This window comes from Rhinopithecus roxellana, chromosome 11, assembly GCF_007565055.1.
Source record: "Rhinopithecus roxellana isolate Shanxi Qingling chromosome 11, ASM756505v1, whole genome shotgun sequence".
Classification (NCBI taxonomy): domain Eukaryota; kingdom Metazoa; phylum Chordata; class Mammalia; order Primates; family Cercopithecidae; genus Rhinopithecus; species Rhinopithecus roxellana.
In genome coordinates, this window is record NC_044559.1 from 36,145,257 (window position 1) to 36,163,096 (window position 17,840).

At 40.5% G+C, this 17,840-nt stretch overlaps 1 protein-coding gene across 1 annotated transcript in view; it reads left to right on the forward strand.

Moving 5' to 3' along the window:
* The first annotated feature begins 558 nt into the window (after positions 1-558).
* Positions 559-17,840, forward strand: part of ATRNL1 (attractin like 1) — an 845,855-nt gene continuing 828,573 nt past the window's right edge. Inside the window, exon 1 of the mRNA XM_030941431.1 lies at positions 559-1,231. Coding sequence (XP_030797291.1) covers positions 942-1,231 — 290 coding nt within the window. The 5' untranslated portion in view covers positions 559-941. The remainder of the gene's footprint in view (positions 1,232-17,840) is intronic.

Sequence of the window (17,840 nt, forward strand, 5' to 3'; positions counted from 1 at the left end):
GGGGCGGAGGAAGGGGGAAGCGCTAGGGAAAAAGCGCTGCACTTTTGCAGCTGCAGACGGCGGACGGGAAGGGCTTCTTTTCTGCTGAAGCTGCGAAGCCCGTGTCGATCTCTCATTTGTGGGACTCCAGGGACGCGGGGTGCGAGTGGGGCCGGGGTGCCCGCACGGGCCGGGGGCACGGGCACGCGGGCCACACCTGGGGGGGCCTGTCTCCTGTCAGCGCGCGGGCCAGGCGGGGTGGGCGCGCGCGGGGGGAGTCCCCGGTCCCTGTCAGGGGCGGGGCGAGACCAAGGCGCCGGGCCTGTGGGGGGGAGTGTAGGCGTGCGCGAGGGCGGGGGGCGGCCCCATGCATCGTCGGCTCCAGGCGCTGTCGCCGCTGCAGGCTCGAGGCACCGGAGACAGAATGACTGCCGGGGCGCCGCTGGCCGCCGGGCGGGCGAGGCGGGGCTGACCGCCACCTCCCCGATCGCCCCCTTCCGCGTTGGGCGCGCCCACTTCGGGGCTCCCGCTCGGCCCCCGCCCTCCCGGGCGCGCGGCGCTCGGAGCCGAGGCAGTTGGCGCGGGCCGCGGGCGAGGCGGGGCCGCGCGCGGGGTCCCCTCCTCCTCCCGGTCAGGTCCCCTCAGGAGCGCCGGGCGCAGTCTGCGCCTCCCGCTCCCAGTCTCCGGCCCGGCCCGGGACGCCGCGGGTGTGGGGTCGGCCCGCTAAGGACAAGGTCAGGATACTGGGTGGCGGCGATGCCCGAGTGCGACTGGAGGCAGCCGAGCGGAGGCGACGGCGGTTGGGATCTGTCCCTCCTGACCGGGGATCGGGACTGGGACGGGCGCCGGTGAGGAGGAGGAGAAGCGGCGGCGGAGAGGTTTTCTGCGGCCGGAATTTCCCTCAACTGCATCCCTGTCGGCGCCCGCGAGCGCAGTGTCGCCCGGCAGGGGCGTCGGGGAAGATGGAGACTGGGGGCCGGGCCCGCACTGGTCCCCCGCAGCCGGCGACCCCGGGGCTGTGGAGGGCTCGGCCGGCGGGCGGCGGCGGGGGCGCCTCCTCCTGGCTGCTGGACGGGAACAGCTGGCTGCTGTGCTATGGCTTCCTCTACCTGGCGCTCTACGCGCAGGTGTCCCAGTCCAAGCCGTGCGAGAGGACCGGCTCCTGCTTCTCTGGCCGCTGTGTCAACTCCACCTGCCTCTGCGACCCGGGCTGGGTGGGGGACCAGTGCCAGCACTGCCAGGGCAGGTTCAAGTAAGTGCCTTCGCCAGACCCCGAACCTCCAGCCCTGCCTCGCTCCCGTCGCGGCCTACCCCGCCCCCGTCGCGGCCTCCGATCCCCCGGCAGGGAGTGAACCGCAGCGCGCGGCGGGAGCGGGCGGGAGTGGGTCCCGCGCCGTGCCCCCTCCAGCCCCGGGGCGCCCCGGGAGCGCTCGGGCCCGCGCGGGAGTCCTGACCGACGGGAGCTAAGCCTTTCTCGAGCGTTCCAGATGTCCGCGTTCCAGATGTCCTCAGCGACTTTCCGCTGCTCAGCACGAACATTTTCACAATCTGTTAGGATGCCCAGCACCATTTTCTTAGGAGTATATTTTAAAATCGGAAATTATCTAAGTTACTCATGAAACACATGCGCATTGTGAAAAATTCACAAAAGTGTAAAGGTTCAGTTATGATCCACCAGTACCTCTGTCTTCCCCTATCCTCCTCTTCTCTCTGGAGGTGACCCCTTCTAACATTTATTTAGTCATCATAGTGATCTTAATAAGTAGAGTTTATGATGGGCTTGCTAAGTGCCAGACACTCTTCTAAGCGCTTTATGTCGATTTTCTCATTCATTCCTTACAACAACTCTATGAGTTGCTGAATTATTATGCTGGATTTACGGAGAGAAATCGAGGCGATACATTTAAGTAACTTGGCCAGGATTACACAGTAGTAAGGGCCGAGTTATGATTCCAAATCAGCTGGCACATTCTGGAGCCAGTACACACTCCGGAATGTGTACTTTTAACGAATTTGCTGTGTTGAATTTGCTAGGACAATCTTGAATTGAGAAATACAAAGGTTACTTTAGGTTAGATAGAAGGATGAAATACTGGACGTTTTTATGTGGTGAGGATAATAGATTTTTTTCTAATCGGTTAATTCACTATCAGCTTTTGTGCGGGAACATCACTTTGGCTTATCTGAAGCTCAAGGAGCCTAAGAAGTTTGCTTCGCTAAAGTGAAGGTACTTTCTTCGTACTGGTTGATGTTTATTACATTCTTGCCTGATATAAAAAGCAATGGGTCAGTGTAGGGGAGTAGCAAAAGTCAGTTAACGTTGGGGCAGGATTCTAACAACATGCGGGTAACAGTCATTAAGAAAGTCAGCTTCTTAGTCTTCTAGATACTTAATATGAAGTTTGCTGGCTGGTTAGTGGCTCTTGAATATTGTAGATTACTGATATTGTTAGGCTGATAGCCAAAATCTAGGTGAAATTTCTCTTGGGCTCTAGGGCAAAGGTAAGACTGGTTCACCTTATTAATGTATTCTAGGACAATTTCCTGGAGTTGTAAACACAGCGTATTTCCTTTTTTTTTCTTTTAAAAAAACGTACTGTTGCTGATTAAAATAAATGTCCCTTAAAACTCAATGTAAAAATGTATATTTTTAAAATGGCACTTTAAAATTTTAGGTAGACTCTATGATTTAAATTAACTAGTAGGTTTTGGAAGTGAAATCTTGAAGTTTTATGAAATTTATGCAATAGGTTGGAATTTTTCTAGGATTTATACTTTAAAGTTAGTATGTAATGTAGTTTTAAAAATACTTTTTTAAAAATTAGGAGAGATGCTGATTAAAAGTTTAAAAAGTGTTTCAAGATGAGGAAAGAGATCTTACTGAATTCTGCTTGTTAGTTGCTTTTTTTTTGCTTGTGTTCTTAAACGTTTGCTATGACACAGTAGCATTCAGCGTCTTTTCCTACCAAGAGAGAATTTTGAACATATAAACTGGTCATCAGCAGTGAAAAAGCCTCATCCATTTTTTACATTTTTTTACATAAATAGGGAGATTGCCTGATTTATATGTAATTTAGGGATATTGGCCTTTGTGTGGGTGGGTTTGCTCCGTTTGTCTAAAGAGGACAAAAATTGCTGCAGTCCTGAGAAGCTTCACATTTAGAATACATTTGAAAGTAGCGGAACTTGTTAATCAGCTGGATCAGCAGCCTGTGACCTCACTAGCAGATGTCGCCCCAGTTAAAAAGATCACAGATCAAGTTAAAACTAGCTTAAATAACATTGAGAGGCGGTGTTCATAAACAAAATATATTAGTGAATAGAAGAATAGATATTTGATGTAGATTTGTTAAATAACGATAAATCCTGAGCTAATCATTTGAGTATTCGTCATTTCCTTGGAAGCTGTTATTTCCTAGGACTCATTGTACTCTACTGGGTAAATGCGTTTGCATTTCTCTGTGGAATACAAGCTATTAATTAGAGTAAATATAACTGGTGTAACTATCTGTGTTTTATTATGTATACTCTTAGGGATAAAGAACGCATTGGTATTTAATGTTAAAGAGAAGGATTATATTTAGTAGAAAATAATTATTCTTGGTAAAGTACATGCAAATAAACCTATGAAAGGTTTATTTGAAGATAGTAGCTTGTTTTACCTGGCATTTGAAGTAATAACACAGTGGGAAAGACTTTAACTAGGAAATCTCACTTCACTAATTATCTTGAGTATCTTTTTCTAAACTGAAGTATAGCAACCTTACAAACAGACATCAAAAATGATTGATCAATCTTGGTAAGCAGGTGTCAAAATTAATTGGTTGGCTCCATGGTAACTTAGCTTTTTTTCTACTATAGGGATTTCGCCAGGGAATAAAAGTGTTCTTCAAATGCTTCTTGAGGATAGAAGATTGATAGTTGGGGGAAGAAATACAGAAGCAAATATAGTATCAAAAGTGATACTTCAGTTCTCTTAGCATTGATTCCAGTCTTCTGTTTCCATTTGAAAAGAATAAAGCACTCAGAATAACAAGTCATTCCTTCCTTACACAGGTAAAACAAAAGGAACATTGATTTTTCAGTCAAAGCTAGACTAAAGGATTTGGGATTGAGAATAGGAAAATATATTTGAAGTATAATAATCAAAGATACAGACTGTAATTCAAATCGTATTTATTTGAATAGTTCAGTATAATGTTAAGCAAGAAAATATTTTGCTCTAATCTCTTTGAATGACATTCTCTATTAGAAGGGAGTTCTTGAGAATTAATTTTGTAGAGTAGTTGAGATTTATGTAAATTTATATAAATCTAAAGAGTATTGCTCTTTATATTAGTCAAATATTAAGGGGTATATTTTTACCCCTCTTAGGTTAGTCAAATTTGGATACTTCATTTCACACATTTAAAATGGAAGTATGCTGGGTACTGTGGCTCAGGCCTGTAATCCCAGCACTTTGGGAGGCCAGGATGGGAGGATCCCTTGAGCCCAGAAGTTTGAGGCCAGCCTGGGCAAGATAGTGAGACCTCATCTCTACAAAAAATGTTAAAAATGTAGCTGGGCATGGTGGCACACATCTGTGGTCACAGCTACAAGAGAGAGTGAGGTGGGAGGATTACTTGAGCCCAGGAGGTTGAGGCTGCAGTGAGCTGTAATCGTGCCACTGCGCTGCAGCCTGGGTGTCAGAGCAAGACTTCTCAAAATTTTATATATACATATATGAAGCATTCTATTTGTGGTTACAGCAAAATGAAGATATAATGATATAATGTCAGGAATTAGGTTGTTATTGTAAACAAAAAGGGGCAGAATTAAGTGTGTGAACTCTTCCCCCAAGCTGTTAAAAATATATGGATATGGCCTGGCGTGGTATCTCATGCCTGTAATCCCAACGCTTTGGGAGGCCGAGGTGGCCGGATCCTGAGGTCAGGAGATCGAGACCATCCTAGCTAACATGGTGAAACCCCATCTCTACTAAAGCTACAAAAATTAGCTGCGTGTGATGGCACACATCTGTAGTCCCAGTTACTCAGGAGGCTGAGGCAGTAGAATCACTTGAACCCAGGAGGTGGAGGTTGCAGTGAGCATCGATCATGCCACTGCACTTCAGCCTGGGCAACAGAGTGAGACTCTGTCTCAAAACAAAAAAACAAAAAACAAAAACAAAACAAAACATATATGCATATGTAAATACATATATACTTGGAATCCTTTTTACTTGTAAGGAAACTGACAGTAACTATAAACTTAAACTGAATGTTCCCTGTCCCTAAGACTTCTTTATTTCAGAGTTTTATTCTAATGGATAATTTATATCCATGGATTATTTTTACATTATTAAAGTATATAATCACACAGTAGGAATTTAAAATAACTTAAATTGAGTGTTTCTTAGGCTCTAAATTGATAAGGTAAGTTACTTGTAGTAGCATGGTTTTCAAGAACACGTGTCTGCATGATTTGGCCCCTTTAGCTGATTCGACTCACGCCTCCTTTCCTCTGCCCCGAATGGTCTTTTAAAGTTCCTTGAAAGTGTTACATTCTTTTTGGCCTCAGTGCATTTTATACACAGTTACTTCTGTGAACTCTTTCCTCTCTGGTCTTTGCTTGGATGATTATTGATCATCCTTCTAATCTTACCTTAAATACTAGTTTCTAAAGGAGGCTTGTCTGACTCTTCACACTAGGTTACCCCTTATATACTGCCCTGATAACACTATTTTTCCTTCTTAGTATTGTCAAAAATGAGGTGTTTAATTATAATTTTGATAGTTATTTCAACAAAATTTTTAAGAGATTGAGGTATAATTGTCAAAATAAACAGCACAATTTGAAATGTACAATTTATTTATCACACTAGAAAATTTCCATGTGTTTCCTTTGTAAACCCTCCCTTTTCCAGTTGCCTATTCCTATCCCAGGGCAACTATTGATCTGCTTTCTCTCACTATAGATTTGTTGGCATTTTCTAGAACGTTTTGTAAATAGAATCATACATTATATACTTCTTTTTTGTCTGACTTCTTTTGCACAACATGTTTATTTTGAGATTCATTTATGGTGTATTAGTAGTTTATTCTACTGCTGAATAGTGTTCCAGTGTCTGGATACACCATAATTTGTTTATCTATTCAACTGCAGAGGGACATTTGGATTGTTTCAAATTTTTGGCTGTTTCCTTTTAAAGCTGCTATGAAGTTTCATGTGGAAGTCTTTGTATCTTTGTATGGATATATGCTTTCCTTTCTCTTGGGGAAATACCTGAGAATGACTGGATCATATGGTAAATATATATGTAACCGTTAAAGAAACTGACAAACTGTTTTCCAAAGTAGTTGTATCATTTATGTTCCCATCAACAGTAAGTCTGTTCTATCTAGTTAATTTCATATCCATATCAATACTTGGTATGGTCTTTTACATTTTTGTGATTCTAATAAGTGAATGGTATGTTATTGGGTTTTAATTTGCATTTCCCTAATGACTAATGATATTGAGTATCTTCTCATGTGCTTACTTGCCATCTGTATATCTTCTTTAATAGGCATCTATTCAAATCTTTTGCATGTTAAAAAATTTTCTTATTGATTTTTGTGAGTTCTTTACATTTTCTGGATTACTAGCTTCTTACGAGCTATATCATTTGCATATATTTTCTACCAGTCTGGGGCTTGTCTATGAAAACACAATGAAAAGAGAATGAAGTCTCTTGACAGTATTTTTCAAAGAATCTAAGTTTTAAATTAATTCCAATTTACCATTTTTTTCTTTTATGGATTATGCTTTTCATGTTGTGCCTAAGAAAACTTTGCCTAGGCTGGGTATTGTGGCTCATGTGTGTAATCCCAGCACTTTGGGAGCCTGAGACAGGAGGATCACTTGAGTCTAGGCGTTTGAGACCAGCGTGGGAAACAAGGCAAGACTGTGCCTCTACAAAAACATTTGAAAAATTAGCTTGCGTGGCGGTGTGCCCATTTAGCCCAGCTACTTGGAAGGCTGAGATGGGAGGATCACTTGAACACAGGAATTGGAGGCTGCAGTGAGCTGAGCTGTGATTGTGTCACCGTACTCCAGCCTAGGCAACACAGCAAGACCCTGTCTTTAAAAAATAAAAAAACATAAAAATAAAAAAAAAAAAAAGAAAACTGCCTAAACCAAGTTGATAAAGATTTTCTTTATTTTTTTTCTCTAGAAGTTTTGTAGTTTTAGATTTTACATTTAGATTTATGGTCCATTGTAAGTTAATTTCTATATATGGGGAGAAGTATGGATCTAAATTCAGTTTTTTGACATATAGGTATTTGTTTTAGCACTATTTGTTGAAAAGAGTATTCTTTCTCTGTTAAAGTAGCTTTGTACCTTTGTTGAAACTATTCATATATTTGTGTTTCTATTTCTGAGCTCTGCTTTGTTTCTTGATCTCTTTGTCTATTTGTATATCAGTACAACAATGTCTTGATTATTGTTTCTTTGTAAGTCTTGAATTCAGGGAGTGTTTTTCAGTTTTGTTCTTTTCCAGTTATTTTGGCTACTCTGAGTCCTTTGTATTTCCATATGAATTTTAGAATCAGCTTGTCGGTTTCTATAAAAAGCCTACTAGGATTTTGTTTGTAATTATGCTGAGTCTGTAGATCAGTTTTGGGGAAAATGAATACCTTGTCAATATTGAGTTTCCTAACATGGTCTGTTTATTTCTTTAGTTCTTTAATCTGTCAGCAGTGTTTTTAAATTTTCAGTGAATAGGTGTTGCACCTCTTTTGTCAGATTTTTCCCTAAGTAGTTAATATTTTTGGATACTATTGTAAATGGCGTTTTTTAAACTTTCAGTTTCGATGGTTGCTCTCATACTGAAATACAACTGATTTTTGTATGTTTGATTTTTTTATCTTGCAATCTTGCCAAACTTACTTGTAGATTTTTGTAGATTCCTTATGGTTTTCTACTTAGGTGGTTATATTGTTTACAGATAAAGATATGTTGACTCCTTTTTTTGCAATCTGGATGCCTTTTTTTTTTTTCTTGCCTTATTTCACTGGTCAGAACCTCTATTACAGGGGTGAATAGAGGTGATGAGAGTGGTCAATCTTACTCATGATTTAGGGGGAGATATTTGATCTTTAACCATGAATTATGATGTTATCTGTAAGTTTTTTTTTTTTTTAGATGCCTTTTATCACATTGAGAAAGTTCCCTTCTATTCCTAGTTTGCCAAGAGTTTTTATCAGTGATGGAAACTGGATTGTATTAAATACATTTTCTGTGTCCGTTGAGATAATCATATGATTTTTTCAAGTTTGTTAACATGGTGAATTATGTACATACTTTTTGAACGTTAAACCAACCTTACATTCCTAAGATAAACTTCCTCTGACACAATATGCTTTCCTTTTTGTTTTAGGTTGGATTTGGTTTGTTAAAGTTTTATTTATAATTTTTGTATCTGTGTTCATGAGAGAGACTGGTCTGCACTTGTCTTATAATATATGACTAGTTTTGGTGACAAGATAATGCTGGCCTCCTATAATGAGCGCCATGGGACTCTTGATCATTTGCTGGAAGAGTTTTTATGGAATTGGCATTATTTTTTCATTGGCGTTTGGTGGAATTCACCATTGTAGCCCTCTAGGCCTAAAGTTTTCTTTAACTCCAAATTCGACTTTTATTAATATAAATCCAACTTTTTTAATATACAGAAGGCTGTATGACTAGAATCCTTTAAAATTTATTGGCCAGAATATTGTCTATCTTGGTAAGTATTTTTTTGTGCGTGTGAAAAGAATGCGTATTCTTCTATTGATGGGTGGAGTGTTGTATACATTTCAGTTAGTTCAACTTGGTTGATAGTCTTGTTCAAGTCTTCTACAACCATTCTGATTTTCTGTCTGTTTTTACCACTTATTGAGAGAAGGGTATCTTCAGTTATAGTTTTGTATTTACCTGTTTGTCCCTACAGTCTTATCTGTTTATCCTTCATGTATTTTGAAACTATGTTATTAGGTGCATAAAATTTTGGATTATGTCCTCCTGATAAACAGAGCCTTTATCATTATCCAATGACCATTTGTTGAAAAGACTATCCTTTTTTCATTAATGTCTTTGCACCTTTATTGAAAGTTAATTGGACATCTTTATGTATATTTATTTTTTGACTCTTTTCTGTTCTATTGATCCATATCTCTATCCTTTTGCAAATTCCTCACTTACTTTATTAGTGTATGTGTGTGTGTATATGTATATATATTTGAGATGGAGTCTCACTCTGTTGCCCAGGCTGGAGTGCAGTGGCGTGATATCGGCTCACTGCAATCTCGCTTCCCGGGTTCAAGTGGTTCTCCTGCCTCAGCCTCCTGAACAGCTGGGATTACAAGCACGTGCCACCACACCTGGCTAATTTTTGTATTTTTGGTAGAGATGAGGTTTTGCCATGTTGGCCAGGCTGGTCTCTAACTCGTGACCTCAGGTGATCCACCCACCTCAGCCTCCCAAAATGCTGTGATTAGTATATTTTTATGGTAAATCTTGAAGTTAGATAATGAGATTCCCCCAACTTTATTTTTATTTTTGAAAATTTACTTGGTTCATTTTGTTTTTCATACACATTTTAGAACAATTTGTCAATTAAAAAAGTCTTGCTGGGATTTTTATTGAGATTGTGTTGACTCAGTAAGTCATTTGGAGGAGAATTGACATGTAAACAATATCGAATTATCTTGTTCTTCATTGCAGTATGTTTTTTCATCTATTTGGGTTTTCATTGATTTTTTTACAACATCTTTTGTAGTTATCAGATACAGATTCTGGGTATATATATTTAGTTAGATTTTTTTTTTTTTTTTTTGAGATGGAGTTGTGCTCTGTCACTCAGACTGGAGTGCAGTGGCATGATCTTGGCTCACTGCAACCTCCGTCTCCTGGGTTCAAGCAATTCTCGTGTCTCAACCTCCTGAGTAGCTGGGATTATAGGTGCCTGTCATCACGCCTGGCTAATTTTTTGTATTTTTAGTAGAGATGGGGTTTCATCATGTTGGCCAGGCTGGTCTTGAACTTCTGACTTCAGGCAATCTGCCTGCCTCAGCCTCCCAAAGTGCTGGGATTACAGATGTGAGCCACTGCGCCTGGCCATATTTTTCGATTTTATACCGAAGTATTTTATGTTCTTTGAGGCTGTTGTAGTTGGTAGTATTTCTTTTAATTTCAATTTCCAGTTTGTAGACTTTAAAAAAATAATAAGGGAAGCTTATACATGACTTTATGCTCATAAATTTGAAATAAATGAAATGGACCAATTCCCTGTATCATACGGATTAACAAAAGTAACTCATGAGGAGGTAAATGAAAAGAATATTTATATGTCTGTTGAGTAAATTGAATTCAAATTGCAAAACTTCATACAAGGAAAATGTCAGGCTCAGATGGCATCACTGATAAATTTTACCAAATGTTTAAGAAACAAGTAATACTAATTCTACACAAGTTTTTCTAGAAAACAGAATAAGAGAGAATACTTTGTAACTTATTTTGCAAGGCTGGCATTACCATGATAAGAAAACCAAAAAAAGACATTACCGGAAAAGAGCAGTAACTCTCATGAACACAGAAGCAAAAATCTTTAACAAAGTATTAGCAAATCATATCCAGCAATACATAAAAAACATAATACATTGTGACCAAGTAGGGCTTATCCAAGTAGTACAAAGCTGACTAAACATTTGGAAATCTTTCTTTGGTGATATTTCGTCACCCATATCTCTTTATTTTTTATATTTGTGGTTACATTATAGCTGTATGTATTTATGGGATACATGAGATATTTCGATACAGGTATACAATGCCTACTAACCACATCAGGGTAAATAGGGTATTCATCACCTCAAGCATTTATCCTTTCTTTGTGTTATAAACAATTCATACTAATTATACTTTTTAACCCATTAGCCATCCCCATTCCCCCGCCCCAATACCTTTCCCAGCCTCAGGTAACCATCCTTCTACTCTCTATCTCCATGAATTCAATTGTTTTAATTTTTAGCTCCCAGAAATAACCGAGAACATGCAATGTTTGTCTTTCTGTGCCTGGCTTATTTCACATAATATAATGACCTCCACTTCCATCCATGTTGTTGTGAATGACAGGATATCATTCTTTTTTATGGCTGAATAGTACTCCCTTGTGTATATGTACCACATTTTATTTATCCATTCATTTGTTGATGGACACTTAGGTTGCTTCCAAATTTTGACTGTTGTGAATACAGCTGCAGCAAACATTGAAGTACAGCTGTCTCTTCAATATACTGATTTCCTTTCTTTTAGGTATATACTTAGCAGTGGGATTGCTGAATCATGTGGTAGCTCTATTTTTAATTTTTTGAGGAACCTGCAAACTGCTCTCCATAGTAGTTACACTAATTTATCTTCCCACCGATAGTGTAAGAGGGTTCCCTTTTCTCTATATCCTTGCCAGCATTTGTTTTTGCCTGCCTTTTGGATATGAGCTATTTAACTGGAGTGAGATGATATCTCATTGTAGTTTTGATTTTCATTTCTCTGATGATCAGTGATGCTGAGCACCTTTTTATATACTTTTTGACATTGGTATGTCTTCTTTTGAGAAATGTCTATTCAGATCTTTTGCATATTTTTGAATTGGATTACTAGTTTTTTTTTTACAGTGTTGTTTGAGCTTATTATATATTCTGGTTATTAATCCCTTGTCAGAATGATAGTTTGCAAATATTTTCTTCCCTTCTGTGGATTGTCTTTTCATGTTGTTGAGTGTTTCCTTTGCTGTGCAGAAACGTTTTAACTCGATGTGATCCCATTTATCCCTTTTTGCTTTGGTTGCCTGTGCTTGTGGGGTATTACTCAATAAATCTTTGCCTAGTCTCCAGGTGTCCTGGAGAGTTTTCCCAATGTTGTAGTAGTTTCATAGTTTGAGGTCTCAGATTTCTAAGTCTTTAATTGTTTATTGTATATGGTGAGAGATAGGGGTCCAGCTTCATTATTCTTCATATAGATATCCAGTATTCCCAGCAGAATTTATTGAGGAGACTGTTACTTCCCCAGTATATGTGCTTGACACCTTTGTCAAAAATAAGTTCATTGGAAGTATGTATTTATTCTGGGTTCCCTGTTCTGTAATTGTTCTGTGTGTCTTTTTTTTTTTTGTTTAATGCCAGTACCATGCTGCTTTGGTTACTATAGCTCTGTGGTATAATTTAAAGTCAGGTAATATGATAGTTCCAGTATTGTTCTTTTTGCTGAGAATGGCTTTGGCTATTCTGGGTCTTTTTGGTTCTGCATAAATTTTAGGATTTTTTTTTTTTTTTTTGAGACAGAGTCTCGCTTTGTTGCCCAGGCTGGAGTGCAGTGGCTGGATCTCAGCTCACTGCAAGCTCCGCCTCCCGGGTTTACGCCATTCTCCTGCCTCAGCCTCCCGAGTAGCTGGGACTACAGGTGCCCGGCACCTCGCCTGGCTAGTTTTTTGTATTTTTTAGTAGAGACGGGGTTTCACTGGGTTAGCCAGGATGGTCTCGATCTTCTGAACTCGTGATCCGCCCGTCTCGGCCTCCCAAAGTGCTGGGATTACAGGCTTCAGCCACCGCGCCCGGCCAGAATTTTTTTTTTCTATTTCTGTGAAAAATGTCATTGGCATTTTGATATGGATTGCATTGAATCTGTAGATTGCTTTGGATAGTATGGACATTTTAACAATATTGATTCTTCCAATCCATGAGCATGAAATATTCCATTTTTTTGGTGTCTTCTTCAATTTCTTAGATTTTTCCCCTGCCTAGAGATTTGTGGAACTTTGAACTTCAGAGAGATGATTTAAGGTATCTGGTAGAATAAATTTCTAAGCAGCAAAGCATTCAAGATGTGACTTGGGTGCTGTTAAAGGCATTCCATTCTAAAAGGGAAACAGAGCATAAAAGTTTGGAAAATGTGCAGCCTGACAATGAGATAGAAAAGAAAATCCCATTTTCTGAGGAGAGATTTAAGCCAGCTGCAGAAATTTGCATGAGTAGTGAGAAGCCAAATGTTAATTCCCAAGACAATGGGGAAAATGTCCCCAGGGCATGTCAGAGGCCTTCAGGGCAGCCCCTCTCATCACAGGCCTTGAGGCATAGGAGGAAAAAATGGTTTTGTGGGCCGGGCCTAGGGTTCCTATGCTGTATGCAGCCTAGGGACTTGGTGTCCTGTGTCCCACCTGCTCTAGCTATGACTGAAAGGGGCCAAGGTGTAGTTCAGTCTGTGGCTTCAGAGGGTGCAAGCCCCAAGCCTTGGCAGCTTCCACGTGATGTTGAGCCTGTGAGTGCACAGGAGTCAAGAATTGAGGTTTGGGAACCTCTGTCTACATTTCAGAAGATGTGTGGAAACGCCTGGATGTCCACGTAAAAGTTTGCTTCAGGGGTGGGACTCTCATGGAGAACCTCTGTAGGTCAGTGTGGAAGGGAAATGTGGGGTTGGAACCCCCACACAGAGTCCCTACTGGAACATCGCCTAGTGGAGCTGTGAGAAGAGGGCCACTGTCCTGCAGACCCCAGAACCGTAAATGCACCTACAGTTTGCACTGTGTGCCTGGAAAAGCCGCAGATGTTCAATGCCAGCCCATGAAAGCAGCCAGGATGAGGCTGTACTCTGCAAAGCCACAGGGTCGGAGCTGCCCAAGACCATGGGAACCCACCTCTTGCATCAGCGTGACCTAGATGTGAGACCTGGAATCAGAGGAGATCATTTTGGGGCTTTAAAATTTGACTACCCTATTGCATGGGCCCTGTAACCTCTTTGTTTTGGCCAATTTCTCCCATTTGGAATGGCTGTATTTATCCAATACCTATACCCCCATTGTATCTAGGAAGTAACTAGCTTGCTTTTGATTTTACAGGCTCATAGATGGAAAAAACTTGCCTTGTTTCAGATGAGACCTTGGAGGTGCTGAAATGAGTTAAGACTTTGGGAAAGCATCATTTGTTTTGAAATGTGAGGATATGAGATTTGGAGGGGCCAGGGGCAGAATGATATGGTTTGGCTGTGTTCCCTTTCAAATCTCAATCTGAATTCTATCTCCTAGAATTCCGATGTGTTATGTGAAGGAATTACCCAGTGGGAGGTAATTGAATCATGGGGGCTGGTCTTTCCTGTGGTAGTCTCGTGATAGTGAATAAGTCTCACAAGACCTGATGGGTTTATCAGGGGTTTCTACTTTTGCTTCTTCCTCATTTTTCTCTTGCTGCCACCATGTAAAAAGTGCCTTTTGCCTCCCACCATGATTCTGAGGCCTCACCAGCCATGTGAAACTGTAAGTCTGGTTAAATCTCCTGTTCTTTCCAGTTTTGGGTGTGTCTATATCAGCAGTGTGAAAATGGACTAATACACTTGGTAATTATAATTAATAGAGATATATTGGCTCCTGATTCTGGAGGCTGGGAAATCTAAGATCAAGAGGCTGACATCTTGTAATGGCTTTCTTGCTGTATCATCCTGTGGCAGAGGGTAAATAGAGGGTCAAGGGGTGGGCAAAAGCATTCAAATCTCATCCTTTTATAAGGAACCCATTCCCCTGATAATGAACTCACTCTTGGGGTCGCAGCGTTAATGCCCTCATGGTCTAATCACCTCCCATTATGCCCCACCTCTCAACACTAATCCAGAGTCTTAACTCAGTCCAGCACCAACTCAAAAGTCTGAAGTCTAGGATCTCTTCTAAATCAGATATAGGTGAGACTCAAGACACAATTCATCCTGGGGAAAATTCCCTTCCAGCTGTGAGCCTGTGAAATCAAAACAAGTTGCCTACTTCCAAAGTACAATGGTGAGACAGGTATAGGATATACATTCCTGTTCCAAAAGAAAAAAAAGGAGTAACAGACCCCAAATAAGTCTAGAACCCAACAGAACAAACAATGTTAAATCTGAAAGCTAGAGAATAATCTTTTTTGACTTCATATTTCACCTTCTGAGCACACTGGGATGAGGATTGGGCCCCCAAGACCTCAGGCAGCCCAGCCCTTAGGCTTTGCTGGGTTGAGTCTACATAGCAGCTTTCATGTCTGAGGCTGCTGGTCTTCTAGTCTGAGGCTGCACATGGGTGACTCTGTAGTTCTGAGGTCTCAGAGGCAGCCCTGCTCCCATGGCCCTATTAGGCATTGCTCTAGCAAGTACTTTATGATGACTCTGTTGCTGTAGCATCGTTTCAAATCTACATTGAGGTAGCCACACCTCTACAACTTGTGCAGTCTGTGCACCTGCAGAATTGGCACCACATGGATGGAAACCACCAAGGCTTATTTCCTATAGTTTCCAGAGCTGCAGCCAGAGACACACCTTGGTTTGCTTGAGCAGTGACTGGGGAGGCTAAGGGGAGCTGTGCCAGAATGCAGGGAGCAGAATGCAGGGAGCAGACACGTGGCTGGCAGAGAAGAGAGGATGGAGCCGCCATTTTGAAAATGTCTAGTCCTTAGTTCCTGTCAGCATTCACCCATGCAAGTTCCCAGCTTGCAGGCTGCTCCTTGTTAGAAAATGATTTGGGGCTGCTTTTCATTGAAAAGGAAAGCCTTACAAAGGACTCCCGTGCCCTTGTTATCTAAGTAATTCCTTTCTAACTTCCATTATACTAGCTTATTGCTCTTAAATTCTGCCTTCCATGAAGCACTCAGATATGGTCACAATTCTGCTAAGTTATTTGCTGCTTCATATCAAGGATGGCTGTTACTCCAGTTTGCAATATCTCTTTCCTCATTTCTGTCTGAGGTCGCCTCAGAATTGCCTTTACTCTCCGCATTTCTACCAATATTCTGATCACAAGCACTAATGTAATCTCTACGAAGTTTTAGACTTTCCCTGAAGTTCTCTTCTGAGCCCTCATCAGAATCATCCTTAATGTTCTTTTCATGGCAATACAAGCTTTTTCTAGCCTTTTTCTCCAAAGTCTCCCAGCCTCTACTTATTACTGAATTTCAAAGTGGCTTCCCTATTTTCAGATATTTGATAAAGCGACATTCTATGCTTCAATATCAGTTTTTTGTCTTACTCAGTTTTGTGCTGCTATAACAGAATACTTGAGACCTAGTGATTTATAATGAATAAAAATTTATTGGCTTATGATTCTCTTGGGAAGTCCAAGATTGAGGGGCCAGAATTTGGCAAGAGCTTTCTCATTGCATCATATCATGACAGAAGAGCAAAGAGAGGGTGAAGAGAGAGAAAGAGAGGAGGGCAAGAGGGGGGTTCCCTTTTATAAGGGATTTTAATTCCCTTTTATAAGGAATTGAGTCCTACAATAACAAAGGGCATTAAACCATTCATGAGGGCTATGCCCTTATGGCCTAGTCACCTCTCATTTATCCCCACATCCCCACACTGTTGCATTGGGGATTAAGTTTTCAATACTTTTTTGGGGGAGACACATTCAAACCATATCAGAGACTCTGATTCATAATTAAATATTCTGTTTTAGGAGGCAATCAACTTGTTTTGGTTCAGCACACATGACCTAGCTCACTTTTCAAAAAACAATTAGAGCTTTACTGAGTTACAATTTACACCTCACCATATTCACTTTTTAAAGATGTACAGTTCACTTATGTTTAGCATATTCAGAGAGTGGTACAACCATCACCATTACCTAATTTTAGGCTGAAGAGCCAAATTATATAAACAAATTGGTATCTATGACTTGTTAAAAAATAATTTCCAGGGTATCTTATATAGTCAGTATAAAATCAAACTAATCTATACTTTAGATGTATAAAATGAATTTTTATAATGATGTTTTATTATAACATCATTATTATATCAGTATTTTACCATCCTGAGTTATCAAAGCATATTATAATTTCCAAAAATGTGGAAATAAACTGAGGTAGGGAAAACTTTAAGATGGCCCTTTTGACTTTTATCCCTGGTATTACTGTTATGATTATGTTACGTCATTTGTCAAAAGGGAGATTATCTGGGTTTTCTTACTCTAATCACATGAGCCCTTTAAAAGCAGAGTGTTTCCCCTGGGTGCTAGCAGAAGAGGAAGCTAAAGACTCAAAGCGTAAACTGGATTTGACATGCTAATGCTGGTTTGAAGATGGAGGGAGCCATACCTGAAAGTACTAGAGAAAGTGGCCACTTGGTGCTGAGAGCAACCCCTGGTCAGCAACTGGCAAGAAAGTTGGGACCTCATTCATACAACTGGAAGGAACTGAATTCTACCAGCCGTGAATAAGCCTGGAAGTGGATGCTTTTCTGGAGCCTCTGGATAAGAGCCTAGCTCAGCTAACACCCATCTGAGTCTGTAGGGACTTCTATAGAACTGTGTCCTGTAGAACTGTGAGATAACAAATGGATGTTCTTTTAGATTTCTATGTTTTTGGTAATTTGTTACCAGCAGTAAAAACAAATTTAGGGGCATATTTAGCAGCAAATCATTGAGAAAAGTTATTCTGGCTGAATTTCAGTCAATGATATTAAGTTAACCAGAAAATTAATTATTTAAACGTGATGGTCAATTGAGTTTTATTATCTTTAACAGTAATAATACAAGGTGATTGTGATTTATTAATTTAAGCTTTTTATAACACCTTGTGTACCTGTCTTTGGTTTCTTTGGTCTGCCATGAATGATTAGAATTAATGCTCAAAATGTTTGGCATAAGGTTACTAATTGCTGTCTGGATCCATGAAAGGAAGATGCTCTGGCATTTTAGATATCTGATTTATTTGACCCTATTTGACGCACAGTATACTTCCAGTTTACCATTTGAGCCAAAAAGGGAATAGGAGAAATGTTTTACAAATAGCATAAAGTTATGAAATGATCAGTAGATGTGATGCAGTTTAGCCAAAAGGGGAAGAGATTGATCTTAT